This window comes from Haliaeetus leucocephalus, unplaced genomic scaffold (genome assembly GCF_000737465.1).
Source record: "Haliaeetus leucocephalus isolate CR32 unplaced genomic scaffold, Haliaeetus_leucocephalus-4.0 Scaffold741, whole genome shotgun sequence".
NCBI classification, from domain to species: domain Eukaryota; kingdom Metazoa; phylum Chordata; class Aves; order Accipitriformes; family Accipitridae; genus Haliaeetus; species Haliaeetus leucocephalus.
In genome coordinates, this window is record NW_010973177.1 from 4,921,848 (window position 1) to 4,948,304 (window position 26,457).

The 26,457-nt window shown below is 45.1% G+C and overlaps 1 protein-coding gene across 1 annotated transcript in view; it reads left to right on the forward strand.

Annotated features, from left to right (window-relative positions):
* Positions 1 to 26,457, forward strand: part of EXOC6B (exocyst complex component 6B) — a 249,023-nt gene that overhangs the window by 164,857 nt on the left and 57,709 nt on the right. The window contains exons 20-21 of the mRNA XM_010580807.1: positions 3,516 to 3,657; positions 15,062 to 15,135. Coding sequence (XP_010579109.1) covers positions 3,516 to 3,657; positions 15,062 to 15,135 — 216 coding nt within the window. The remainder of the gene's footprint in view (positions 1 to 3,515; positions 3,658 to 15,061; positions 15,136 to 26,457) is intronic.

Below are 26,457 nucleotides of genomic sequence, written 5' to 3' on the forward strand. Positions count from 1 at the left end.
ATCCTGTGTGAAAAAGGAAGGAGGAGGGAAGGCTGAGCCAGAAGCTGCTCCTGGGCTTGTCGGTTGGATCCCCTTTACCATCTCAGCAATGAGCCACAGTAGAAAATACTTGCAAAGAATGTTCTGAAGTACCACTTACGCATTGCTTTTGCGGCAAAGACGCAACAGAGTTGTTGTGCTGTCAAGCCCTGATGATTAAATCACTTTTTCCATCCCGTCTTCCTCACGTTTGGCTTATTAACTTGACATTTCATCTCAATTATTTGCTCTTCTTCATGCCCTCCCAGTGTTGCTTGTCATTCACTCTTTATTCGGGCAAGTCTGGCTGGCCGGAGGAATGCGTGCAGTGGGGCAGGCGTGTTTGTTGCGGCTGTTGCAGGCGTAGGTAACCCTTTAGGCACCTCCACCCGTGCTGATCTGACCCTTGCTTGGCGTGCAAGAAGGTTGCTCCTTTTAAATTTTTGTCAACGGGGCAGAAAACCTTCCTGAGGGGAGTCTCCTTTTGACTTTGTCTGGGGTTGAGTGTCTCCAAGGCTTCTCCAAGGGTTGCAACCCTCTATGCAAACTGCTGCTGATGTGCAAGCATGAGCTACTCGTTGGGATTTTCTCCTGCTCTTCCAAGAAGGATAAGGAGCCCTGTCCCCCATACCCAGCATAGGGGGGGGCGGGGGGGCAGGGCATGGCTGCAGAGCTTTGTTTTCTCATCCTCTGCTTCCATCTGGGTCTTCTGCTCAATAACACATCAAAACGAACTCGGTCATAGCAAAAACTCAAGTGTCTGTTGGAAGTAATGAAGAAAAATCACAGTCGGGTAGCGGCGCGCTTCCCACTGCGGTCGGGGATGAGGAATTGGCGTGAGCGGTGTTTTAAATAACCAAATGTGTCAGAAGGGCACAAGTAAATGATGAAAGGCAAAAAAAAACCCGGAGCTCTGCTAAACTTTATGGTTGCTATGCTTCATCTTAATTTTAGTGAAGGTGTTTGTTTGGAGGTGAGTAACGAATGCTCCTGGAGCCTGGGAACGGCAGTGAACAGTGGAGATGAAGTACCCTGCCTCGTAATGCATGGGTCTGCTCTTTTTTTTTTTTTTTAAATAAATGATTTTTTTCCCTCCTGCTGAAGATGAATATGGCCTGAAGATCCAAAACAACTTTGCAAAGCTGGTAAAAACACTTCCCAGCACATGCATCAAACATTTGCTCATCTTTCCGTGCTGCCGTAATGAAACTTGTGATGCTTAGCTTGAAACACCACGTAAACCCCTTGCTTTAATCCCAGTTTAAATACAATTTGTAAAGTGCTTGTAAAAATCTGTGAGATCTCCTTAGCCACTCCTTGTTTTCAAGAAAGCGTGTTAAAGTCTTTTGTGTGCATTTGAAAACTTAATCTCCTTGCTGAAGCTGTTTTCAGGGTAGCACCATTATCCAGAAATATTATTGTAGGGTCACACATGCAGACATCAGGATTGTTCGGTGCAGTGTCAGCCAGTGGGTTTGTGCGAGTCTGTGCTCTTGTGCCAAAGGATTTCCCCATTTTTATGGGTTTAATATATGTTGCCAATCTTACCTACCCAAATCTTACTTGCCACAAATTTTTGATTGTACACAGCAATACTTGAGGAATGGGGCAAGTCTTTTGAGCATTTGGAAATGAAAGAGAAATTTGGATAGGTTGAAAAATAAATGCTCCCACGTGTTCAGCACCCCTACATGATGCTTGGTTTTAGTTCACTGAGAGCGTGGCACCTGTAACCTGTGAGACTTGCTGCTGTGATGCAAAATAAATTCACTAAAAAGAAAAGAAACCTCAGCTTTATAAGCGTTGTGTGTGTGACATGGTCTGAGTTTGTTTAATGGCCTCATGGGTGCTTTGGTTTTCCTTTTATGCTTCTGGTCAGTCAACTTGGATTCTCTGAAGCACTTTGCTAAGTGCAGAGTGTGCTCCCTGCTTGCTCCCGAGCCTGCTTCTCGGGAGGATCGGGCTCCTACGAGGCAGAGCATCATTATTCTGCAGGACGAGCCAGCCAGCGCCTGGGTAGGGACATCTGTGTTGCTCTTGGAAAGGTCGTCTTCTCCTCTGTCCCCTCGTGGCATCTCAAGAGGATCAGGAATCTTTAGGTCTTTAGGTAGGATCTCAGTTCTTCATAGCTGTGTTGTCAGCTTCCCTTTCTTCTGATGGTGGCTCTCCTGGTAGCTGGTGCTTTAGCCAGGTCGGGGTCTGGGTTCTCGAGCTCGGTGACCTGCTTTATGGCCTTTCGCAGGAGATGGAGCTTTCTGAGCACCCATCTCCCCTTCTCCTGTTCCACAGCCATCCCTACCCCCACCGTCTTTCCTTAATACAACTCTTCTTTGAACATCGTAAGTCCTCAGAGGCATTCTGGGCTTCCTGCCTGACAGTTCAATTCCATCAATGCAGGGGCTTCACCCATCATTTGAAGATCAGCTGTTTCAAATTCCACAGTTCAAAAATTTAAGCATGCTAATTAAATCGCCTGTAGTGATTTCTCTTGCCTTGCAATTGTTTCTTGATCAGAAAATGGAAGGCTTATCTAGGGTAGCTCCTCTTGCTGTGAACTGTTCACATGATTTATAGCTTAAGATCTCAATTGTTCCTCAAAAGTGAAACATAACAATGTTCTCAATTTCCCTAATAGCTGAAACTCAAAACTTCTCATACTTTCGTTATAAATATGAACATATCAAGAGATTTAAGTAGTTTCTCTTTGCGTGGCAGCCCTGGCTGTGGCCTCCTCCCTGTAAACCCCCTATTTAATCACTACAAATTAGGGATGGCTTGGGAGAAGGCAAACATTGATAACTGCATTCCTCATGGTCCAGGCAGGTGCAGGATGCCTCCGGGTGCTTGAGGTTATTCCCCACTACCCAGCGCTGGGGAGCAATCCTATCCATGTAAACACAACCAACTTCTTCAATTGCCTCCTTGCCTTGAAGTTTCCTTCTCCTCGGTCCCCACTGGCGTCTGGAAGGCACCGCACAGTGCTGGAACTGGGCTGAAGAGCATCAACGTGCTACTTTAGCCTTGAACTATGAGCCTCTGCTGTTGGAAAGGGATTTTGAAATTCCTGTCTTGGTATATATATAGAGACACTGGTTTAGTTGCAAGCTGGAGTTTTGAACTGTCATTGGCACTATCTTGACCTATCAACAAGGTTACTTTAGGCAAACTATGTAAGGTGTCATATAAAATATGGTATATTGTCTTGCCCATGTTAGGATGTGATAATGAGAGATGCTTAGAGCTCTAAACATCCCAAGGTTCTCCTGGATGTGAGCTGCTCCCAGGCACTCTGCACCTGACAAGGTCTAATCCTGCTAGTAGCAAGTCCTAGGAGGTGATTCCCTTTAAAAATGGTGGTTGTGAGATTGAGCTGTCCGTGAAGGTCCCGTGGCAGATGGGACAAGTTAAAGAGGCTGGATTGGTGAGTCCTGGTCTGAAGAAGTTCCTCTTGCCTTTCGTGCGCGATAGCCTTAATAAATCTCCCTTTTCTCTTGCAGGGGAAGGTGGCACAGACAGCTTGCATGTCGGCGTGCAAACACCTCTCCACCTCGCTGATGCAGCTGCTGCTGGAAGCCGAAGTGCGGCAGCTGACGCTGGGAGCATTGCAGCAGTTCAACCTGGACGTGGAGGAGTGTGAACGTAAGATGCTAAATCATCTCGTTTTCCATGTCTCGCTTTGCCTGTTTGTGTGTCGGGACCCGAGTCGGGGATTTTAGTGATGCCAAGTATTTGGGACTGCTGAACGCCTGCAGAGCTCCCTGGTGCTGTCCATGATGATGCTTGGCAATATCTTCAGGACAGAAGCAGCCCAGCAAATTCTAAGAGATCAAAGCTTTACTCTTCCTTTTTCTCTTTAATGCCGCCTTGATGCTTTCCAGACTATCCCTGCTTTCTGAGGTGGAGTATTTTTAAAACAGGAGGGATTAGAGTGGGTAAAACGTGAGAAGGGCTAACAAAAATCAGTTTACTTAAGACTGTTTCTGAAAACAATAACTGGCTTATGTTCTTAAGAAGTTCTGGTCCTCTCTTGACCTCGGTTGTTTGTCTTCTCTATCTGCTGCAGGGAATTTTTTTCTCAAAGTGAATCCTTTTTGCAAAGTCACTGATACAGAAAAGAGATGTCTTGTGACAAAATGACTACATCTGTTCAGAGGTGTGCGTGGAGCATCGTGGTGGCAGCACCATGGCTTTGCTCTCAACCCTGCTTATTTCGGTTCATCTAGTTTACACCTGAATTAGCTCTGAAATCATAAGGTTTCCCTCAAGTTGCTTGTTACCCTACTCAATAGAAGGGTTAAAAAATGTAGCACAAAACTCACAAACCACTTTTTTTCTTCCTATTTTTATAATTAAGCTAAAGCAGAATGAACGCACTTCTGCACGGGAACCTTATGAGGGGGATGGATTTATGATTGGGATTAATACTGGGATGGATTAGCAACTGTGGCTATGGAAAACACAGAACTTGATAGGATTGATAAAGAGTTCAGAAAATCTTTGATAAAGTATTTTGGGGAAGTTTTTTTTCCAAATATCCAATTTCTTGGTTGAGGCGGAGATTGGAATGTATCTTGTTTAGATCACGATAAACTTGTTTACTGCAGAGTCTTCTGAAATGCTCTTTGGCCCGACGTGGCTCCCATTAAACCCCACAGCAAAATAGTCCCTGGCCTCAGGGCAAATGGTATCGGAGCCTAAATACCGGTGGGTTTCCTTTTCCTGTCTCTGATAACTCAATGAAATCAGTTGTATTGGTTTCATCATTGTCCGGCACTTAACACTGTCAAAAAGTCTTCTTCCACCCTTTATAAAATGTTTTGCTGATCCTGTTTTAGTTCAGCTGCACCCATCAATAGTGAGATTAAATTTATTTCTGAGAAAGATTACCCAGTAAGATTTTTGGTGTTCGTAGGGAGTATGTTTTAATTTTTTAATGTCCTTTTGCTGATTTCCAGCACTTAGCTGAATAGCCTGGGAGAAGGATGCCTGTTTAATGAATCACATCCAAAATTCGTAGCTATATCATATGTCACAATGCAAGCAATGCCTTATTTTTCTTTCAGAAATGCCTTGAGCCCTAAATTCTTGCTGTCTAATTTGTGTCCCATCAGCACGTCGGGGCTGCACTGGTAGCAGCTGTGTTCCCAATCGGTGTCCGCAGAGGGACGGGCGATGTTGCTGAGAATAATAGGAAGCATTTGTCATTAATAATAGTTTCCTTCTTTTTCTTTTGACTGCGAACAGACTCGTAACCCTGCAGTTTTCCGCCCCATCGGTAACGTGGGTCACTAAGCAGCATCTCTTCCCTGAAAGCCCCCGATGCTAAGTAAAACGGATGACATTTAATATCAGGTTTAAAAGCATGATTCCTTAAATTCCAATTGTTTTGTGAGACAAAACCAGGAGCACTCAGACATTCAAGAGCAGGTGACGCCAACCTGAGCAGTGGGGCAGGCGACCCACTCCCCCCAGCCCTGGCCCGAGATGCCGTCGCAGGCAGGGGAATGGAGATGGATGCCGGTGCTGTAACCTTCCTATCCATCACTGTCAAGCCCCAGAACAGTAAACCCAGACAAAGTCTTTTTCTTCCTTTTCGGCAGCAAAAAAGCGTTCCCTCGTCCCTGCAGGTTTGTCTGGTGGTTTTGCTGACACTGGGACTAATTTTAGTTCTCTTTTTGAGGAGCAATGCATCAAGATTTTAATTTTAGGAAAAGTCAGTTCCGAGAGTGAACTGGTATATTCAGAAAATATGTTTCAATTTGTAAGGGTTTTGTTTGGTTCTTTTGGTTTTTTATCTTTTACCTGAAAGCGCAGGTGCGAATCTCAGCATCCTTATTATACCAGTTGCATATTTGACTTTATGTCTCTGCCTCCAGCCCTCTTCCTCTCCCCAGACCCCCGCGCCTTACCTAGTTTAGCAGCTTTATTGTGTACTTATCATATTAAAGTAGGATTTTATAGCTGTTTGGAGCACTTCCAGTGAGTCCTGTGATGTGGGAATGGGGCTTCAGAGTTTCGGTCCTGGAGTTTATTAGGCTTTTGTTTAAGTCTCTTGTGAATGCCAAAGGTATAAGCTGGTTAAGGGGGTGGTGAGACAAATTAATGAAAGGACTTAGGCGTATATTAAGCATGGATTGAAGGTGGTGCAGATAATTTGCTCTATATCAGAGTAGATATAATGCACATTACAAGAAAATGGGTTTATATACACAATAGATAACGATTGTAGAGGTGAAAAAGAGGTGGTTTAGGCTTAAAACAAGACACTGGTAATAAATTAATTCTCCAGACTTGTGGGCTCATAAAATATTTACTGATTTATAAATAATTTGCTGTCCCATCAGCATAAAAAGGGAATGGCTGCATGAACCATTGCATCAGGCTAGGGTTTGGAACCAGGCTGATGGTGCTCAGGAGAAGCACAAGGTCGTGATGGGATCCCTTACCTGCACTACAAATCCCCCCTCCCTAGAAACGTGCATGTTTTGCATGTTCAAAGCACTGTGTATACAGTTTATTAATTTTATGACCCTCAAAAGGAAAGCTTTTGGAGGACTGGGGAGAAATAGGCAATTAAATAAACATTAAGAGCCAAATCTTGCATGTTTTGGTCTTATGAATAGTCCTGTATACATCAGCAGCGTTTTTGGTGTGAAAGAGGCAAGAAAGAGTGGAGTTGCAAGGTTCTAAAAATCCTATTAGGTTGCCTGTGATGAGAGAAACCCGGGAAAAATGCAACCTGTTTTCCTGCGGCATTATCCCCCCGGCGCGACCGCCGTGCTGGAGCCTCCGGCTGGACAAAGCCCTCAAGGAGATGTAAGGCACCAGTCGTGCCCGTCGAGGTGGATGTCCTCTTTTTTTCCCCATCAAAAAGCTGTTTCCCAAGATGCGTGTCAGAGGTTTGAAAGTCTTGTGGTGCAGCTTTGCAGTGACGTGTGTGCGTGGATGGCACGGCTGATGTCCAGGGAAGGGCAGAAGTCATTTTAAAAATGTCTGTTGCTGGCCAGGTATTAGTTGTAACTTTTGTTCTTACTGCTTGGCTTTACGTAGCTCTTTTTTTATGCAATCAAGAGAGATTCTCTCACCTCTTTATTTAAACCTGAAGTGAAATAATGCATAGAGGTTAAATGAATTGCCCAGAAAGACACAGTAGGACACATCTAATTATGTCTCAATTTAGGAGTGAGTTCTGGCTCCAGCCCAATGAGCCAACTTGAAAAGAAGAAAAAAAACAACTCTGGAGAGGAAAAAAACCCTAACACAAATGTTTCTGTGAACCTGTAAATAGAGGAGGTGATGCTTTTTTCAGAACGGGCATTTGCTTTTTAAAATGGGTTTGCTGTCTTCCACAATACGTCTGTAACCCAAGATTTAACAGGACGTGCAATGTGCTTTTTGTAATTGCTATGTGTCTTGTAACCTAGTTCCCTGCTCTGCTCTTTTTTTGGACCTCCTGGTGCTGGTATATATATAATTTTTCCATATCTCCTGTACCTCAGAGGTAGTGGGAATCAAATGTAACAACCCAGATTTGGAGATTACGACTGAAAAAGCAAAAAGAAAGGGGGCTGCTCTCGCTCCTACAAAAGTGTTTCCCATCTACGTAACCGGTTCCAGCAGTGGTTGAGGCAGATTGTTTTTACAATACTTAGATCATAAAATAAGCAGTTCCATAATCTCTAAAGTCTTTTAACTGCTGCTTTATGAGAAATTAAAAGTGCCATAAAAATTATATTTAAAATTTCATTAAACTCCAAATTTTCAGTCAGCCCACTCCTGGGGGCAGTCAATAAGAAACACAGATGTCTCTGCCGGTTTGAGGAATCCTCCAGCCCGACACACGAGCGTGCCAAAATGTGCCGATATGGGTCCCGGCGCAGCCGTTCGCCACCTCCTTCTTGGCTGCGTTATCTGGCTCCGAGGACTTTCTCACGCGGAAATCCCGTTATTTGTGTGAGATGCCGGGGTTTGCCCGCCACGCCGGAGCAGTCCTGTCCCTCAAGCGCAGGCTGCGGGCTTGGCACCGTGCAGACGGCTGCCTGATGTTCTTCCAACCTGCAATCCATCAGGAATGAGCGTGTGCGGCGCTGGAGGTGAGCACAGCGGTTTTGAGGACAACCTCCCTGATTTTAGGATACTGCGCGGTGTGCTTGCTGGTATCCACCCTGTTGCAGTGCACTGGCAAAAGCTCATATTTTGGGGGAGAAAAGGGGACGTCACAATGAACAGAGGGAAAGGTTTGAGCAGATCACATCAGGAGGGAAATCTCCATGCCACTGATGCTGATCTCTGGATGCGCGTCAAATACTGTGTTCAGTTTTGGGCTCCTCACTACACGACAGACATTGAGGGGCTGGAGCGTGTCCAGAGAAGAGCAAGGAAGGTGGTGAAGGGTCTAGAGCACAGTTCTCATGAGGACCAGCTGAGGGAACTCAACTGAGGGGTTGTTCAGCCTGGAGAGAAGGAGGCTGAGGGGAGACCTTATCACTCTCTACAACTACCTGAAAGGAGGTTGTCACGAGGTGGGGGTTGGTCTCTTCTCCCAAGTAACAAGGGATAGGACGAGAGGAAATGGCCTCAAGTTTCTCCAGGGGAGGTTTAGATTGGATATTAGGAAAAATTTCTTCACTGAAAGGGTTGTCAAGCATTGGAACAGGCTGCCCAGGGAAGTGGTGGAGACACCGTCCCTGGAGGTGTTCAAAAGATGTGTAGATGTGGCACTTGGGGACATGGTTTAGTGGTGGACGTGATGATCTTAAAGGTCTTTTCCAGCCTAAATGATTCTGATTCTTCAGATCTTGAAATACCTGATAATTTTTTATTATATTAGTGGCTTACAGCCCATTCAAGTGCCTCGGATCATGGATTTTGGCAGCTTTAGAAAGCTGCTACCTGTTGATTAAAGTGCTATTAGCGTCTTAGACTGTCCCAAATACAAGGCTGAGCACAGCTTGCATGAGCTGCCTGCATGGATGGCTTGAAAGAACAGCTTTTCATCATGGAGCAAGCATATCCTGATGCCCGTACAAGCACGTAGTTCAGCTTATCCCCGGGAACTTGCAGACCGTCGCTTTGCCCTGTGCTTTGCCCAGGCCTGCCTGCTGCTCGCAGAGCCTGCGACCTGTGCCGTTCCCTCGGAGGACGAGCGGAGCACATCGCTTCCTTCCCACCTCTTCGCCTGTCAAAACTCAGCCCTCATTGGGAAACAAAACTTTGCATTTTCCTGCTGCTAAAGTGGAGCGGAGTGATTTGTATTGACAGCAGAGCTGTGTTCCGAGCGCTGCTGTACGTGCTCTCTGAAATGGGAAAGGTAAATTATTGGTGTGCTGAGTGACAGAGGGCATGGAAGTGGGAGCCTCTGGTCCACGGCTGTGGCACCTTCCTATGCTTAGATTTATCCTCCCGTATTTCTCCCTGAATTTGTTACCCTGGGCATATCATTAATTTATTTAGTGCTGCCTTCATTTCCCTCAGCTGACCTTTCTTAGAGGTTGCAAAATACTCGCAGTGGCAAAGAAAGTGATGGCTGGTGAATTAGTGCGTATAAATATGCATGGAGGAGAAGTGCATGACTCCCCATCCCATGAGCTACCAAAAACGTGCCCTTTTTGTCTGGATGCTGATGGGAAGCATTTGGACAATGCCCTCTACTTTAGCACAGTACTTCAGTGGTCTTTGCAAGTCTGACTTGAGCAAATCCTGGGAGTTTGCATGACGTCGGAGAGAAACGAACTTCTCTCCAGCCTTTTCACTTTGCCCCTGAACTGAGACCTTCTGCTTGCTTCTGCGATCTCTAACCACCACCTGATTTTTTGCCTTATATTCTCCCTTCATCTGTCCTATAATTGATCACCTTGTCTCCTTCAGCGTTTTAGCTTTAGTATTTCTCTCTCTCTTTTACTTCTCTTCTGTCTCCTTTGTAAACCTGTTGCTAATCCCACGGTGTCATCTCAGCCTCTCCTGTCCTTGTCTTCAGCTTCTGCTGTCTGCTACACCATTTTGGGTATCCTCCATCTCCAACACCTTCCTGTGTTCTCTTTTGTTACCAGGATACCGACTGATATTTATTTACCAATCCTTACAGTTCTTTGCAACTCTAGGAAGAGAAGACGCCTCTGTCCACACCTAATTTTGTTTAAGCAGTTTTAAGGTAGTGCACAGTTCCTCAGCTCTGCACCCACCTTCCCTTCCCCACCCATCATGGACACATGCTATTGATGCTTGTCAACTTTTGCGGCTCAAATGAGCTAACGGTGAGATGTGCACATTCCACTTTTCCTAGTATTAGTATTTTAATGGAGTTGAGAACTTCACATCTACTAAGAGACATCCATTGGCCCAGACCAAATTTCTTGGCACGCATCTCGTACAATTTCTTCTGAAGAGCTTCCTTTTCTTCTACTTGAAACCATGTCGTGGTCCATCAGCGAGGAGTTTCTCTCTGGGGCTGCGGATGCTCCTCAGCCCTGTCAGCAGACCAGCACGGCCCCTGGGACCACTCGTTTCGATGCAGTAAGGGGACACCAGGCTCATCTTTGTTCCATCAGAGGAACAAATGACGGAGAAGGGTAAAATTTAATCTGACCCAGTTTGGTGTATTGTAACTCCTCCCTCTCCCTGCAGCTCTCTGGAATTTCCCAGATGGGAATGAGCTTTGATAATTTGGCCTATAATGGGGAACAGCTTCAAAGCAGGGCTGTGTGGGAATGGTGTGGGTGAAGTATAAGCTCATATGGAAATTGGGGTGTTTTCTCTGTTCCTCTTGCCTCAATTCCTACCCATCATCCCATCATTTCTCACCTTTTTTCCCTTGTGAGCTTCTCCAGAGTCCATGCAGAGATTTGTTCTTCAGCCTGAGTATCCTCAAAGTGTCATTTTGTGCCGCTGCGTAAGGTACAAGAGATCCTGTCGCTTGGCTTTTCTAAGATAGTCTTCTGAGGGTTTGTCTAAGGAAGGTGACTTTGAGACCTACATTCTTCACTGAGCAATAGTCAGATGTTTTTTTCCCCAAATACAAAATCTTGTTCATGGCCGATGCAACCGCAAGCAGATTGTCCAGGTTTCCCTCAATAGGAGCTGCTGTAACCCTGATCCCACAGGTCTGCTGTCATGAATTCTGGTGGTGTCGTGTAATTCAGAGAAAATCTTACCCTCAAAATGATGTTTTTAAGGAATGAAGTCGCCAGCTGTGTTCATTTTAACCGCACAATATGTGTAAGACTGTCCCTGTGTGCGTAGCCGTGTACAGTATACAAAAAGAGATTCCCCCGTTCTGTATAATTAATTTACAGTGGATGTCTCTTCTCTGGTGTGCGTTTGAACTCTTTATTCTTTGTTCATTGTAAAGGGCTTAACGGTTCCTGTTCCTTGATTCTTTCATCGGTGAAATGTTTTGGAAGAGAGGTTAGAGTCCCCCTGTGACCTGCCCTGGGTGGCCCAAGCCTGTAGACCTTGCAAAGACATTACTTTTTTGGCCTGAACACAAGTCTCTCAAACCTTTAGCCTGGCTAAATGCTTTGTACAAACAGCCGCATACTGATCTGCTCTATTCTCTTGTGATTTTCTGCTCAAGGGGCTGTACTGTAGGTGGCTTGCTATGTTTGCCACTTGCCTTGGTAGTGGAGACAGTACAATAAACGAATCCGACAGTACTGAGGCCAGCACTGTGCTTGGTTGTTCCGAGAAAATTATCCTGAAATCTGGTTGAAGAGATTAAAACCAAGAAGAACTGGCTGTGTCTTTCCTCTAAAGCTCTGTTCTCTTCTTTGTTTCTTTTTTTCTTTAAGACTTTGTTCATTCCTCTTTCAAAATAAGTTTGTGGCATTGGTATGTAAAATGTGACCTACGATTACAGAAGGTACGGCTATTTTTATAACAACCGTGGGGTGAAGCATTGCATTCATTCCTCTTTGGGCTCCTTACAGCTAAGTGCTGTAGCAGCTTTCTTCTAGCGTCTGAGCCGTATTCTTGATCTCATTTTGTCTGTAATACAAATAGTATGATCGCATACGTCATCTCACTTCTTGGATGTCAAGTCCACTGTTAATGCAGTAGAGGCTCCAGTCCATTCTTGTGGTGAGAATTACTGTTCAAGCAAATGTTGGTTCAGTGTGCTACCGTTGTTGTAATGTGCAGTGTTAAAGGGCAGTGTCACTCTATAACTCTCCCAGCCTTCCTCCCATACGGTTCCTTAGTAAGAGACAGCTAAAGGTGAGCTGCTAACGAGCAACCATGTCTTGGGATGAAATCTGTCTTGGGTTGCTCACGAGCAGATGACAGTAGTGATAAATTCACAAGTCTTGTGAAAACATTCAAGACCCAGTCACAGGCATTTTCTCATGAGGCTTTGAAATTCATGCTTTCAGGAAGATCTTAAATTTCACAGCTCCATGTGTGCTTCTAAACAGATTCCTAGCAGCTGCGAAGTCCTTAAATCCAAAATAGAAATTTTCTTTCATTGCAGTCCTTTCAGGGTTTCTGTTTTCTAGTGTTTCTCCACATATAATTAGTACCATGATGTGACCCCATCCTTAGAGGGTAGGACGTAGCGGTTCAGCCAGTTTGTTGGGTACCTCAACCCAGGGATGTCTGTGACACTGAGCCACCCAGGGCAGTTTCATCCCTCGAGAGGATGCTCAAATGCTATTTCTCACGTCTGAATGTTTTTACCTTCTCAGGTACGTGCTTTTCCAAAGTGGGGGTGTTTTAGGATTGATGTGGCTTTGGGGATAATTTTTCCAGATGAGACAGTGGGGTGTACAGTGAATGTGTAAAGATGATTTATCCCTTGCAGATCAGAGTCAGAAAGCTTGTGTTAGTCCTCTGTTGCGTGTGCGTGCTGGCTCAGGCAAGCTACAGTCAAATTTTAATAGCAAACGTACATTAAAATGCCTTTACAGTTAGAAGTAATTAAAACAGTTTTTGAGGATTAAATATAAACTCTCTTTGGACTATTTGCAGCCTGAATATTGCAGCATTGGTCAGTGAAACTGGCTGGAAGCTGAGCAGCTCCTGTCTCTGTCCAGTCCTGTCCTGTGCAAAAGCAGCAAAGTCCATAGGCACAACGATGGATGGTTTCTACTAGCTTTGATTTATGCTTTTCCTATGCAAAATCTAAATGAGAACAGTCACGTACATACTTTCTCTTTTTATTTTTTATTATTTGTTTCTAGTAGTAACCTTGGATAAAAGTAATGGTTTCACATCCATGTTTGCTATTGTCCTGCAGCAATTGTCACTTGACTGATCACTGCAAAGATGAGCAATCATTTCAATTTTAGAGCTCTTCTGGCATCTAAAAATATTAAAAAGCAAAGCCATGGATGTCTGAAAACTGGCCGCTGTGCCCCTGGAGGTACCTGTATCTGTATTGAAGGATGTTCTCCAGCCCAAGATTTTAATAGAAGGTGGAGCAAGAAAGCTGACAAATAACCCTTCTTTGGTTTCCAGAAACAAGGCAGTTGAGGAACAGGGCTGAGTCCCGATGTCTAATTCATTAGTCTGTTCTTGTTAGAGCCATGGGGACTGCTCATATCACTGGGCTGCTGTAGGAAGTCCTTAAAAATAGGACTGTGATGATTTATTTTCCTTCTTCTGTGGCATTTGCTTGAAAATGAGATAACTTTTGGAAGGAGAAGCATTCAAGGAGAAGACCATCAGGCATGAAATGACTCTGCTTAGTGTTTAAGGACAGGACAGCCTTTGTCCTTTAGTACCTCTGTGCAGTTGTAGAGACAGAAGGCAAAATTCTCCTTCCTTACTGCTGAGCCATCCTTAGTCCTCAGCTTTGTGGAGCTGCAGGAGCTGTTTTGAGGGTTCCTGTATGTTAAAAACCAGAAAATTTCGGCGATAATGGGCCATATATAACTTACAAATCTGTATGTTGGTGTATATTTTCTCTCCTTTCTTCCTTTCTGCCATCACGCCCGGTTGCATCTCAAGAAAACATTTCGTTCCAGTGTGCAGGATCTTCAGTGTCTGCAGGAGCAACAAAATTCAGCCGAAGGCAGAAGCTCCCTCTTGAGTCTTTCATGATGTTGAGTTGTGGCTTCACGTTCAGGTCCCCTCGGTGATGAAAAGTTGCACGGAGAGTGGAGATAAAGCCGTTACTTCTGTAACTAAGGAGGGTGAAAATTAAGTGAAGTTGGGCAAAATCAACCTCAGGCGTATCTTCAAAAGACACACTTGAATATGTGCAGTCGTTGTCTTCATGAGCGCTACCAACTAAAAGCTGTTAAATGGCATGGAAGAGCTAAGGTCCTCTAACGTGGATTTGTTCAAGTACCCCTCAGTGGTTTTAGACTTGGTTAAAATAATGGATTAGAAGAAAAATAAATGACTTAAGTATGACATTTTGGCCAGATTACACTGGAAGGAGGTAAATGTGGCCTTGTAAATATTCTCTTCTCTTTAGAAGCCAATGTTATTCACTTGTCAGATGTCTTCATCCAACATAAATAAATATGCCACATAATGGCCGTGATTCTTCCCATTTGGGGTGACTGTACGCTGGCAATAGCGCACCGTACCAGATAATGCAAATAATCTGCTGCCGAATAATTAATGATGCGGCTGGGCATATTTTTTTGATGAATGCTTATGGAGCCTGGTGACAGGCGTGAAATTAGAAAATTCCTTCAGCGCCCTAAAATATAAATAGCTTTCGGAACTGAAAAGAGTTTCACAGCTGAAGATTTTATTGTGTTGAGAGGAAAAACTTTTCCACCCCCATCCCCCCCTTTCTTCTCGGCGAGTTGTTTGTCCATTCACAAAACAAATACTCTGAAGCCCAGTACGGCTCATGGGAATAAATTTCAGGTCGAATTAGTACAGTTTCCTTGCTGTCAGGACGGTGGAATTAATGGTGTTTTGATGACACGAATTTTGAAGGGCGAACAAAGACGCTGAAGGGAGGGAGACATGACTCCTTAGAAGCGCGGTCCTCCTCTCCCCCAGCCTCTCTTGTCTTCCCTGTCATCCGTCTGCCAATCTCCCTGTCCATGGTTAGTTAAAGGCGCTTTTTATCCTCTTTTCTTTCCCACAGAGTTTGCCAGATCCGGCCCAGTGCCTGGGTTCCAAGGGGACACGCTGCAGTTGGCCTTCATCGACTTGAGACAAGTAAGTCTTTGTGTTTTTGTTTTTTGTTTTTCTTTTAAGATGTGTGACTGAAGACCATCAGGTCTTAAGGAAAGGGAGAGGAGGGGAAACGGCGTCGGCGATTTACGCCAGAGACCTATATTTCCCCCCTCCTCCTCCTCCCTGTGCTCCAAGCCACCTCCTTATTGAGCGCTCTGGGGTCCTGGAGATGGTGGAGGTGAAAAGGGCTGGTGGTACGGGGGTGAGAAAGAAAGCCATGCCTGACCCTGGCCGATGGGGTCCATTGTGCTCCCGTTGGCTTCTGCAGACGCGGCAAAAAGATAACTCGGCGACTCTCCCGGCTGACGCCAAGCAGGTGGTGCTAACAGAGAGAGCAGTGATGCAGAGACCGCCCGCCTCGAGGACTTTTGTTCGCAGATAATGCCCACAGAGGCGTTTTGCGAGGGCGAAGGAATTTGCATTCGGGCTTGTGTGGGGAGGGTATGCCTGTGTGCGCGCGTGTTTGTGTCCCTCTTTGGCTCGGCAGCCCCCCTCTCCCCGGTCCCCTCTTCCGCAGATGGTCCTCAGCCACGAATGACAAAGTGGCTGTTGGGGAAGATGATTGGGGAAGGCTCCACCCATCGGTGCCCACCTCTCGAGGGGGCCCCGTTAGAGCCAAGTTGACCATAGCAGGTACTGAGGCATTTGTGGGGCTTGGCAAGCCAATTTAGGGAAAAGGGCCATTCTAGCAAGTCATTTGTTTGGGGTAGAAATGGGCATTATTGATACACTAGGCTGGGGGGAAAACGTGAGGTGGTCCTGTCATCTCTTGGCACTGAAGATGGATGGGTTGGATAGAAAGTCTGAATGAAGTAAGACTCAATGACTGATGCTTCTCTCCTATTAAAACAATCTTTTTTTGTCTGTTAAACCCCCCTGGCTTTGTCCTTCCTGCCATCATGATGCAGTGCCTCTTGTTTTCAGGGTTGACGTAGTTTGCATTCTGAAAACTTTCGGGTGCTGAGGGTATTTCTTAAATCTGCATAATCCCTTGTATCGATGATCTCCTTACCACTGGGACTCTGATGCATGCTGGAGCTGCTTTTAACCCATAAGGGTTTGAGAACTTCTCTGAATCCAATTGATGCGCAGGGAGCAATCTGTCATCCCATGACATTTCTGCGGAGCAGCAATAAGTTTAATAACGTCGCGATGCCGCGCGTTCGCGTTTCTGACTTGGGCCTGCCAGTAACTGCCAGATTTGTTTGCAAAATGGTCAAAATAGCTACATGGGAAAGGTGTGTGTTATCACTGCTACGCGTTGACACTTTTATCTTCATTAGCTTCTTGGCACTTTATTGACTGCAGTACGCAATGCGCTCGCAACCTCCTGGGTATAAGGAAATGTGGAGGCTTTGGTCCTTTTCCAAGCACGAAGACATGAATGCAGGGATTTTGAAGAGGAAAGCTGTGGCTGTTTGAAGAATGAAATGCCTTAAAAATGCTCAGTGAGGTTCAGCTAGTCTGAGCCAGTGCATTAGCAGTGAAATGTTTGTACAGTTCATAAGTGCAAAACACAGCCAAATGAATTCAGCTCGGGTGAGGAGAAAGCTGAACAGTAGCCCTCTACAATTCTTCCTGCTCTGTCAAATAGTCGTCTTTGTACACGGCATTTTATTCTTTGTTTTGGAAGGTAGTCCCAACTTTTTTTCTCGCGTTTAAAAATAAAAGCTTTTCTGAATGTTGCGAGGAGAAAGGGGAGATGCTCTGGCCTGTTGAGCTTCAGGTGAGGACAGGCAGTCCTAGATCTTCTGGATGACAGGGGTGCTCGTTGGTGCCAAGTATTGTACAGATAATGGACAATGTCTCATCGTTCCAAGTAGGGAAAAATCCACCTATCACTTATTGAGATTATTGAGATTAGGCTTATTGAGATTAGCAATAACATGCAGAGATAGTTCCCAGCTCCCTTAATCCTGTCGATGACCTAATCCCGTTACATGTAACGTGTCACCAAACTCCCTCTGTGTGAAGCTCCGTTGGCTGCTCAGGGGCCATCACAGCTCCAAAGCTCCCACCACCGTGGTGCTTCTTGTTGGACTGCAGGGCCTGGGAGCAGGGGATAGCTGGAAGGGTGGATGGATGAAGGTAGAGCAAAGAGAGGTCTTTAATTTGTTCTTCACCTTGATTTTAATTTGTTCTTTTTGGACATTGCATTCTTTCTCTTTTAAGCCACTAAATGTTAACACAATATTGACTTAAAGCTATGAACGGGGAGAAAGATACCACCTGAAAGTGTTTGTGTTTCTGGCTGTTTTCCTTCGCCCGGGAAGGAATGCCGGTGTAGCCGGAATGCCGGTGAAAGGGTGTTTCCAACCTGAAATCCAGACAGGCTTCTCAAAATGTTGAAAGTAATTTCAGGTTTATGTTTCAGGTTGGTTTATACTTACCTGGAGCTGTCCTGTCAATTAGTGTGGCTTTGCACGAGCAGGCAGAAGCAGTCTGGCTTGATTACGTAGGGAGCAAAAATGACTGGGCAAAAAATGCGCAAGTAAGTAGGGAGATTAAAGAGATTTCCCCCTCCCTTCCCAATATATTTCAGTACTAGCTGTTACAGAGCAATTGTAGATGAGAGAAAATTTTGAAAGTAATGTGGGATGATTAAGGGAATGACCAAAATTAATTCATAGCATAATGAATTATAAAATGGGAGAAAAATGTAGTGATTTGCTTTGTGTCTTGAATACAGATCCTTGTAGTGGAAAGTAAGCCCTTTAAAAATGTCATTGTCTAGGACCATGAGAGTTCTGCGTTGTTCAGTGCAGCAGACTCAAGTGTAAGATCCCTCTGTACAATGACAGCCTGATTTTCCCCTTGAGCTCAAGCAAATTGGGAGCAATTCCATCACCGTATGGTAAAGAGGAAGAGTCAAGCCCAGAGAATCAAAATTGCTATTCTGAGCAGACAGTAATTTAAAAAGGGACTTTTCTTCCCATCCTGGGACAATTCTAAAACCATAAATACCTTTAATGAAGTGATAAAGTAAACCAAGTCGCATCTCAAATCCTTCTGTGAGAGCCCTTTTACAACAAGGGTCTGACAGCAATACTCAAATATTTAAGGCTTTACAAGGAAGCAATAGTTACCTTTTCCCCTTAAAGTTTAAACTTTGCTCTTACGCACTCAGTGCTATACGTTAGAAATCTGAAATAAATTTAGTTCCATAAATAACCTTGCTAAAATATGAAAGGCGCCTAAATAATTTAGTCTTCTGTATCTTTCTTTAAAAAGTGACTTAGGCGCTTCTGTCCAAATACCATTCAATGTCCAAATACCACTGAAGATCTCCAGGAGCTTTCAAATCAGCCCCAAGCCTGCACATGCAATAAGTTCACTGTTCTCTCCGCAGCTTCTGGCCAGCTGGAAATGTTTTAGCTTTTCATTTTCATGGGTTTATTATAAGAAAGTTAGTTGAAGAGGAAGGTTTTATGTTTGTCTGTGAAGTCGCTGCAATCCACAGCCATGCTGATCTCTCCTAGAAGCCAGATCGACACTCGTGGCTGCCCGCCAAGGAAAATCTGTCTCCAGCACTCAAAGAATTTCATTCTGGGCTCTAGCAAGGGAACGTACTCGATGGATTAGAGCTCCTTACTCTAGGCCTCTCCGTCTGTCCAGTGAATTAGAAATTCTGTGTGTTGAATTTCCTCTGCAAGTGCAAACTTCAGCATCGAGGGAGATGTAGAGAAAGGCAGGCAGGAGCCCATCTTGTTGGAGGCACTTGGACATACAAGGGATGAGGACAGGGAAGTTCCACTTTTCTGCTCTGTCATTTTTCTGGTTTACTTTACGGTTGTGACTTGACAGTGGTTATGAATTTGAGCATCAGCTCTTCAAACCCCATCAGTGAGGTTAAGACGGGCAAGTGATATCGCTGGGTGTGGAACAGCTCTTCTGCTTACCGCTCGTGCAATAGCAAACATTTTGTGCGTCTTTTTACTGTGTTTGAAAGCCAGTTGTGGTTATTGTGGGTTTGTGTTGGATGCCAGCCAGGTGGGTAATGAGAGGTCTCCCTCTGATGCATTAATTTTTCCCTATTACCTCTGATAGACATGCTTAATAAAAGAGTATTCCCCTCAGGAACACAATTCCCTTCCATCCCTGCTCTGTGCCCTGTTCTTCCCTTCATACAGGTTTCCTCTCTCTTCTGCATTGTTTGCATAGTTACTGGAGGGTTGGGTTTGGGTTTTTTTTTTCCATTTAGAAGACATGAAATACAGAGTTAGGCAGGAGCTTTTAGCTGTACGAAGCGTGCAGTTGTTCTATCTTTGTGTCCATCTTAATTTCCCCCAATGACTCCTGAACCTTCTGGCCCATTTTGGCCATATTTGGTTGGTGGGCTTCAAAGGTATAACAGCCCTACACATTTTTCTGAAAATATGAGCCGAGATAGAGAAGAAAAGCTGCAGTGTGAACTCATCCCTTAGGCTCAACCTTGAGAGAGACCCAGGGGAAAATCTGAATTTCTCGGTTCTGTGCTTGGTTTTTAGGAACCACCTGCTCCCTTGTAGGGAACAGCAAACTGAGGTTACGTTGAGAGATACAGTAATACTGGCATTTGTGGATATCCAGCTTAGCTTCTTATCAAAACATCAGATGCTAAATAAGGTTTTTAAAAGTCCATCTGACCTGCTTTAAAGGGACTTGGAGGCTTGGACTGGTGCAAGGTGAGCCTGTATCAAGTGAGACGTAGCCCTGTCTCCTACTGCTACCATGTGGTCCAGGGCTTCCGTACCTGCCCTGGGCATGGTGGCCGAGGTGAAGCCCTCGCAAATTTGGGCTGAAGGGCCAAGGCCCATGGGTCTGTGCCTTGACATGACACTGCAAGGCTCTGGTCATCTCTCTACTCTGTTACCTGAGGCAGTTTGATGGTAGGAACATGCAGACAGTCCCTCCAAGAGCTCCGAGGCAGCATCCAGGACATCATGCATTTTTGTTCCCACCAGGTAGGAAGCCCTGCCTTGTTTTTTTTTAACTTGTTTTTATATTTTGCAGTTAAATGTGGTTTCCCCGCCCTGCAAAGTCTAATGAGATATCTGAGGAGCAGTGTGAAAACAAGATGTTGGGTGAGCCTCGGAGCCAGTCCTGTGTCTGCTGAGAGAGGGACTGCCAGTGCCATGAGTGTGCGGTGGCAGGGAGGGAGGCTTGTTAGACGTGAAACTGGTTTGGCTTATTTTTCCCCACTTGTTTTTCTGGTAGATGCAACAGAAGTTGAAAATCATATTAGAGGGACGATCAATTAAGTTAACTATCTCGGCGAGATGTCTCCTCCTTACATGTACTTGCTTGCATCTTTGAAGCACAGGTTTCTGTTGTAAGAGAAGTTGCAGACAGAGTAGCTGCCGTGTTAATCCTTGGATGCAGTAAGGCAGAGATGAAAAGGTGACTCACGGGTTTCAGCTCATCTGCTTCCTTGCCAGTTGCTATTTTCTCTCTCCGAATTGCTCTGTAGACTGCCATCCCCCTGGCCCAATACCTTGCCCGTCTTCAGCCTTGCAGCTCAGCTGGTTCTCCCAAACGCTTGTTGCACTGCTCTGGCCAAAGGCCGCAGCGTGGGGGATCTACATGCTGGTTTTTTTTTTGAGAATCACTCTCGTACGTTTTGGTTTCTGGTCATCTTTAGTGCTTAATGCCTTTTGCAAGGGGACTTTTACCATAGGAAGACAACATTTCCATTTTACATCTCACTTAACTTACATTCTCTCCTCTCCTTTTAACTGCATCCCTTTACTCCTGTGTTCACCCTTTATTCTGGCCTTGCTTAATAGTGCTTGCTTTAATTATTTAACCGTTGCTACGTGGCCTCTGCCACATTCTCCTCTCCAGCTCAGCGATCTGAAGCCCTTCGCTGGCTCTTGAGAGCGGCCCTGTGTGCCCTGCCCACAGCTGCTTCCCAAGCGATGTCAAGCAAAATGTTGAATTCTATTAATCTTTCATTGCAAATGTCACCTTCTTGTGCACTAAGGAAACAAGAGGTGTGAAGACACATGTTCCAGTTGCAGCCTTAATTCTTAATTACCCAGTAATGATGGGTTTGAGCTAGTCTTATCATTACCCTTAAATATAGGGTTTTGCTGTTAAGATCATATCTCCAGGCTGTTAATTACTTTTGTTGCTCCCCTCCGAGTTCCTTCCACTGATTGGTATCTTTTGGATAATGCATCCACCATTATTAATCATGTTCATTATGGTAGTGCCTACAGGCCAACTAATAACTGCCCATTTTGCTGGGTCTTGTGCAAACATGAAGACCTGAAGAGTCTAAACAGATGATGGAGACCAGAAAAGGCAGACCAAATGCATCTGACTTGCAGCCAAACACATTACTGCCAATTAAATGGTGTTTTGTTTCCCAACACCCATGAATGTGATAGATGCTTTTCTAGGCATCCAGAAGCCATAGCCACATCAGCTTCCCAGAAGTGGGGATATTATCGCCTTCATCCTCTGTCACACCTCTCTACTTCCATAGACCTAAATTACACTGTTTTTTCTAAGTGCCAGATTGCCTGGGGAAACCAATTTCAAAGCTGTAGTCTGGTGTTAATTTATGGTGGACCTCAGTGGTGTCTGGGCCACTCCAACATCATGCTGAGTTTCCTCTCAAAAGTTATCTGCATGGGGTAATACAATAATTTTTTTAACAGAAAGAAGACTTGTACATTAGCTTTCTCTCTCAAGAAGTGCCTGGATTTGTTTTCTAAATGTTTGCTGTAATCACTTGGTGGAAAATAACAGTTTGTGTAAAGTCAGAGATTTATTAAGGCCCATTTAAAACCTTATGAATTTCATGTACTCATATTGTATGAGTCGTCTACTTTTCGGAAGGTGGAGCTGGGCATAGCCTTCAGTTCAGGTTAGAAGCCTGCTACAGTGAGAACACGGTACCCGTTTCACCCGTGAACAAGGTGTGCCCAAGGCCCTCAGCATCTGGAGATCACATGAGGATGTGGGACCTATTTCCATGTCACCCTTTGGGCTTCAAATGCCTTTTAGATTTCCATTAGTCAAGGTATTTAGGTGTCTCGATCCATCTGTCTCCCACCTTGTGTCTCCCTAGGAAACCTGGAAGAAATAGAAAGATAAGAATGGAGGTGTCCTGGTTTCAGCTGGGATGTAGTTAACTGTCTCCCTAGTAGCTGGTACAGTGCTATGTTTTGAGTTCAGATGTGAAGAATGTTGATAACACTGATGTTTTCAGTTGTTGCTCAGTAGTGTTTAGACTAGAGTCAAGGATTTTTCAGCTTCTCATGCCCAGCCAGGGCACCTGACCCAAACTGGCCAACAGTGTATTCCATACCATGGGACGTCCCATCTAGTTTAGGAACTGGGAAGTGGGGGGCAGGGATTCGCCGCTCGGGGACTGGCTGGGTGTCGGTCGGCGGGAGGTGAGCAATTGCCCTGCGCATCATTTGTACATTCCAATCCTTTTATTACTACTGTTGTCATTTTATTAGTGTTATCATTATCATTATTAGTTTCTTCTTTTCTGTTCTATTAAATTGTTCTTATCTCAACCCAGGCGTTTTACTTCTTTTCCTGATTTTCTCCCCCATCCCACTGGATGGGGGGGAGTGAGTGAGCGGCTGCGTGGTGCTTAGTTGCTGGCTGGGGTTAAACCATGACAGGAGGGAATGACTTTAAAAAAACCCAACCAAAATTAACAAAGAAAACCCCACAGATGTTTAACAAGGGGCCTTTTTTGCTTTATTTCATGCTCTTATTATCACCTGATCCTTCTGCCTTGAGGTTAGCACCATCCATTTTAAACCCTGTTAGTAACATCAGAGCAAGGTGCTTTTTCTTTGCTGGAAACCATTTGGACCTTGATTAAAAGCTGTCTCAGAACAGTTATGACACATCTAAGAAGTAGCAAGAGATGGTTTGCAAGCTGTGTTGGAACCTCCTAAAGGTCAGGCTGGACTCCAACGCATGGGTGTCCATGCTCTTCCAGGCATCCCGCGCCTCCGGTGGTGCTCAACCTACCCAGGGTACTCATCGGGAAAGGTGCTCCATGTTGGAGACCCATCATGGATGACAAATAGAGGCATTTTTTTCTCCACTCCGATGCATCTTTATGTGAGTGCCCATGGAATTGTGCTCAGACATGGATTGTTGGGCAGACATTGCCCAGGGAGCCGTGCAGGAATCCCCTGGTCTGCGGCTAACCCAGTGCACCAGGAAGGACATTCTAGGGTCTTGGCCAAACCACTGTGTTTCTTGCTTGTTAGGCTCAGGGTACGGTTTTTTTTTAGTGCCCCAAACCCAACAGTGTTTGAAAAGGGCACATTAAGTAGTTTATTTATTTTTAAATCAGTGTTAACTGTCTGACTCACAAAGGAAGGATGCTTCAAAGTTTGTGCTGAAAATCCAAGCTGCTGCTCGCTGTGCTCCACAGAAAGCGGATGGGAGAGGGAAAGGCACATAAAGGCATGAGCTCAGAGCAGATTTAGAGCCTTAACTCTGATTTTTCTTGCTTTGGTGGGTTTAAGCTAGTCTTAGTGTTACTTTAAACACAGCCTTTTGTAGTTCAATTATATTAAAATCACACCGATCCCTAGTCTGTTCAGCTGCTGGGACTCGGTCAGAATCCATCACTCTTGATCCAGGAAGGATGTATTGGCATGGTGAGGAATTAAAAGTGCCTGGATGCACCCTGGAGCCTTCAAACAAAAAAAATCAAGAGTGCAAACATATTCTGTTAGCACTTCTTTTACACGGAGAGCGCTGCCTGGGTTTCTTTCGTTAGGGCATGGCAATGGAAATTGTGGAGACTGTCGACACTTTACAGACTGGAACAATAAAAACAAACAAACAGTCGAATCCTCTTTCATTGGGAGATTTTTGGGCTAGACAAAAGAAAAAAAGGGAGGAAATGAGGAATTTGAAAGCAACAAATAGACTTTTCTACCTCATGGTTGGCTGTTAAATTCCTTGAGACGTCATGTAAACAGTGCGTGAGGCTTGTTTGGATGTTGAAATCAGAAGATGGTGGGGTGGGAGATATTTGTTCTCAAATTAGTTGGTGCTTTAGGCTGACCCTTGGGGTTTGCTCAGGAACAACTGGCCTTTTCGCACTGTGGCCACCCCCAGGTCTGGGGTTTGGTCCCATACACCCCACGCTGCTGTGTCCGTCTGCTGAAGTTAACACAGAAGTTACATTTTTCTTTCCAAGGCTGTGTGCTGATGGATCATGCGATCACTTACTATTCCTTTCTCTTGTTTTCACCTATAGTTTATGGTAAAACAAGCAGTGCAGCCTCTCAGATGGGACTCCATGAAGAACCTCAGCAAAAGGGGACCTTGCACTGGAACGGGAACACGTTGTAGTTGGGTTTTATTCCTCTAAGACTCAACTGTAGAGCCTGCCCCCTCCTGAGCACCCTCAGCTCTGGCTGCTCGTGGTCCATCCACCCCGGAGCAGGTTGCTGTTACTTCAGGCGTCTGCCGCGGGGCATGAACAGCAGGAGCTGATCCGTGCTGGTGGGAGGAGAGATCTCCTCCCCGCTGTGCCCTCTAATTGCAGGAGGCTGTGAGACAGTCATCCGAGCGAGGAAACGGACACCGCTGGAGTTATAAGGCCCACTTTCACCTTTAACCTGCTGATTGAGGGAGGATTGATGGGGAATAGAGAGGGCCAGAGGTGGTTGCCCTTCACCTCAACATCCCCGCCTGTGAAACCAAATCCACTCCAACAGTCTGTGTGTGCTCGGAGCTGTCACTCTCCGGCTGGCGAGGACGAGCCGTCCATAAAGAAGCCTTTATGGAAATGCCTTTCATGACATCCTAGCTTCACCTTGTGAAACGTGGGGGTTTTTTTCCCCGAGTGCTCCTGTTGCTGCTGTGAAAGTGAAGAGTCGGTCAGCTCAGCTGCTGGGTCTCCCTGGAGCGCGTCAGCTGGACCTCGGTGGGTGGTAAAGTCGGTTTTGCAGAGCAGTCTTGTCTTTGAAGCCGTAGGGAAACAGTATCCCGATGCATCCGTGTAATTCCTCTCCTTGGGATTTCTCAAGTGCAGCTGGATCGCTGGGTTGTCATTTCAGAGCAAGGAAACGTTAGCTCTTGGAAAGCCTTTTGTGATATTTTGCCAGTCAAGCAGTCAGCTTTCTGAAATAACACACGCACATCAAAAAGCCACCAGTGGTGTGATGAACATCTGGGGAAAGTACGCAGGGCAGGACCACTGGTGCTTTTATCCATCAAGGTGACTTCAATTGCAAGGCAGTTGTTTGAGAAGCCTTCAGTACCCCGTATCCCTCGGGAACGAGCTATTAATTGCCTCTTAGACAACCGGTCCCAGAATCATCTGTTGTCAGACTCTCCCATTGATTTTTTTCCATTTGATTTAAAGAGTGCACGTATTGACTAGCATTTATGTAGTGCCGTACACGTGGATTAAGAGGTTTATAAATGTGATCAGGTTTTTGACGAAAGGCAGGTGACTGATGTGTAAGAGCCCTAAGAAGACAGAGGAGAGGGAACTTGACCTCCTCATGCTTCAAGCTGAAGCAGTGGAGAGTGGGTGCGGGAATGACAGCGGTACTGGAGCTTTCGAAGAAACCAGCAGAGAGGAGATGTGTTCTCCAAATAAATTGAGAGTCAAGATCGCAGGATTGTGTTTTAAGATGAGTTTAATATTCCATTTCAGCCAACGATTCCTTCGTGAAGCTCGGTCATTTGAGGTTAATGTGCTGCGCATCTCGCACAAAAGCATCGGTCCTTCACAGTTGTCATTTTTATTGATGAATTGACAGCAAGGTGGCACTATGTAGCAAGGAACATTACAGTATGATTTATTTCAACTTCACTATTAGTTCTCCCCCATCCCATGATAAAAATAGTAATTTGCAGTCCTATAAGTTCTGTTGATTCCAGGGCATGTGTATTTGTTTTTAAACACAATGCAATAGTTGTTGCTGTTAGATGTCTAAATGGGTTATTTTCTAGGTTGGTTCTATTAGGAGAGTTTACAGATTGATCTGGTGATAGTGGGAAGTTTTGTGCTCTTGCTCTAAATTGGTGCTTCAGTGTTTAAGTGCAGTTTTCCTCTAGAAAAGAAGGGGAGTGGTACAGGTGTCTAAATGTGGATGTCTGCTGCTGTCGTAGAAGCCCGGACGTATCCTAGATGTCCACAAGAGACAGGTAGATAGGACACAGGCATTCAAGAGACTTGTGCTTTGGTGGAGTAGCAGCTGGTACATGCCATTAGGTGCCTAAAATGGCATCAGATACCTCTCTTTAGGACCTGAACTCTCTGTGTGACTGATGGTTGGTTTATTAGGAGTATGTCAACGTCTGTTGTAGTGACAA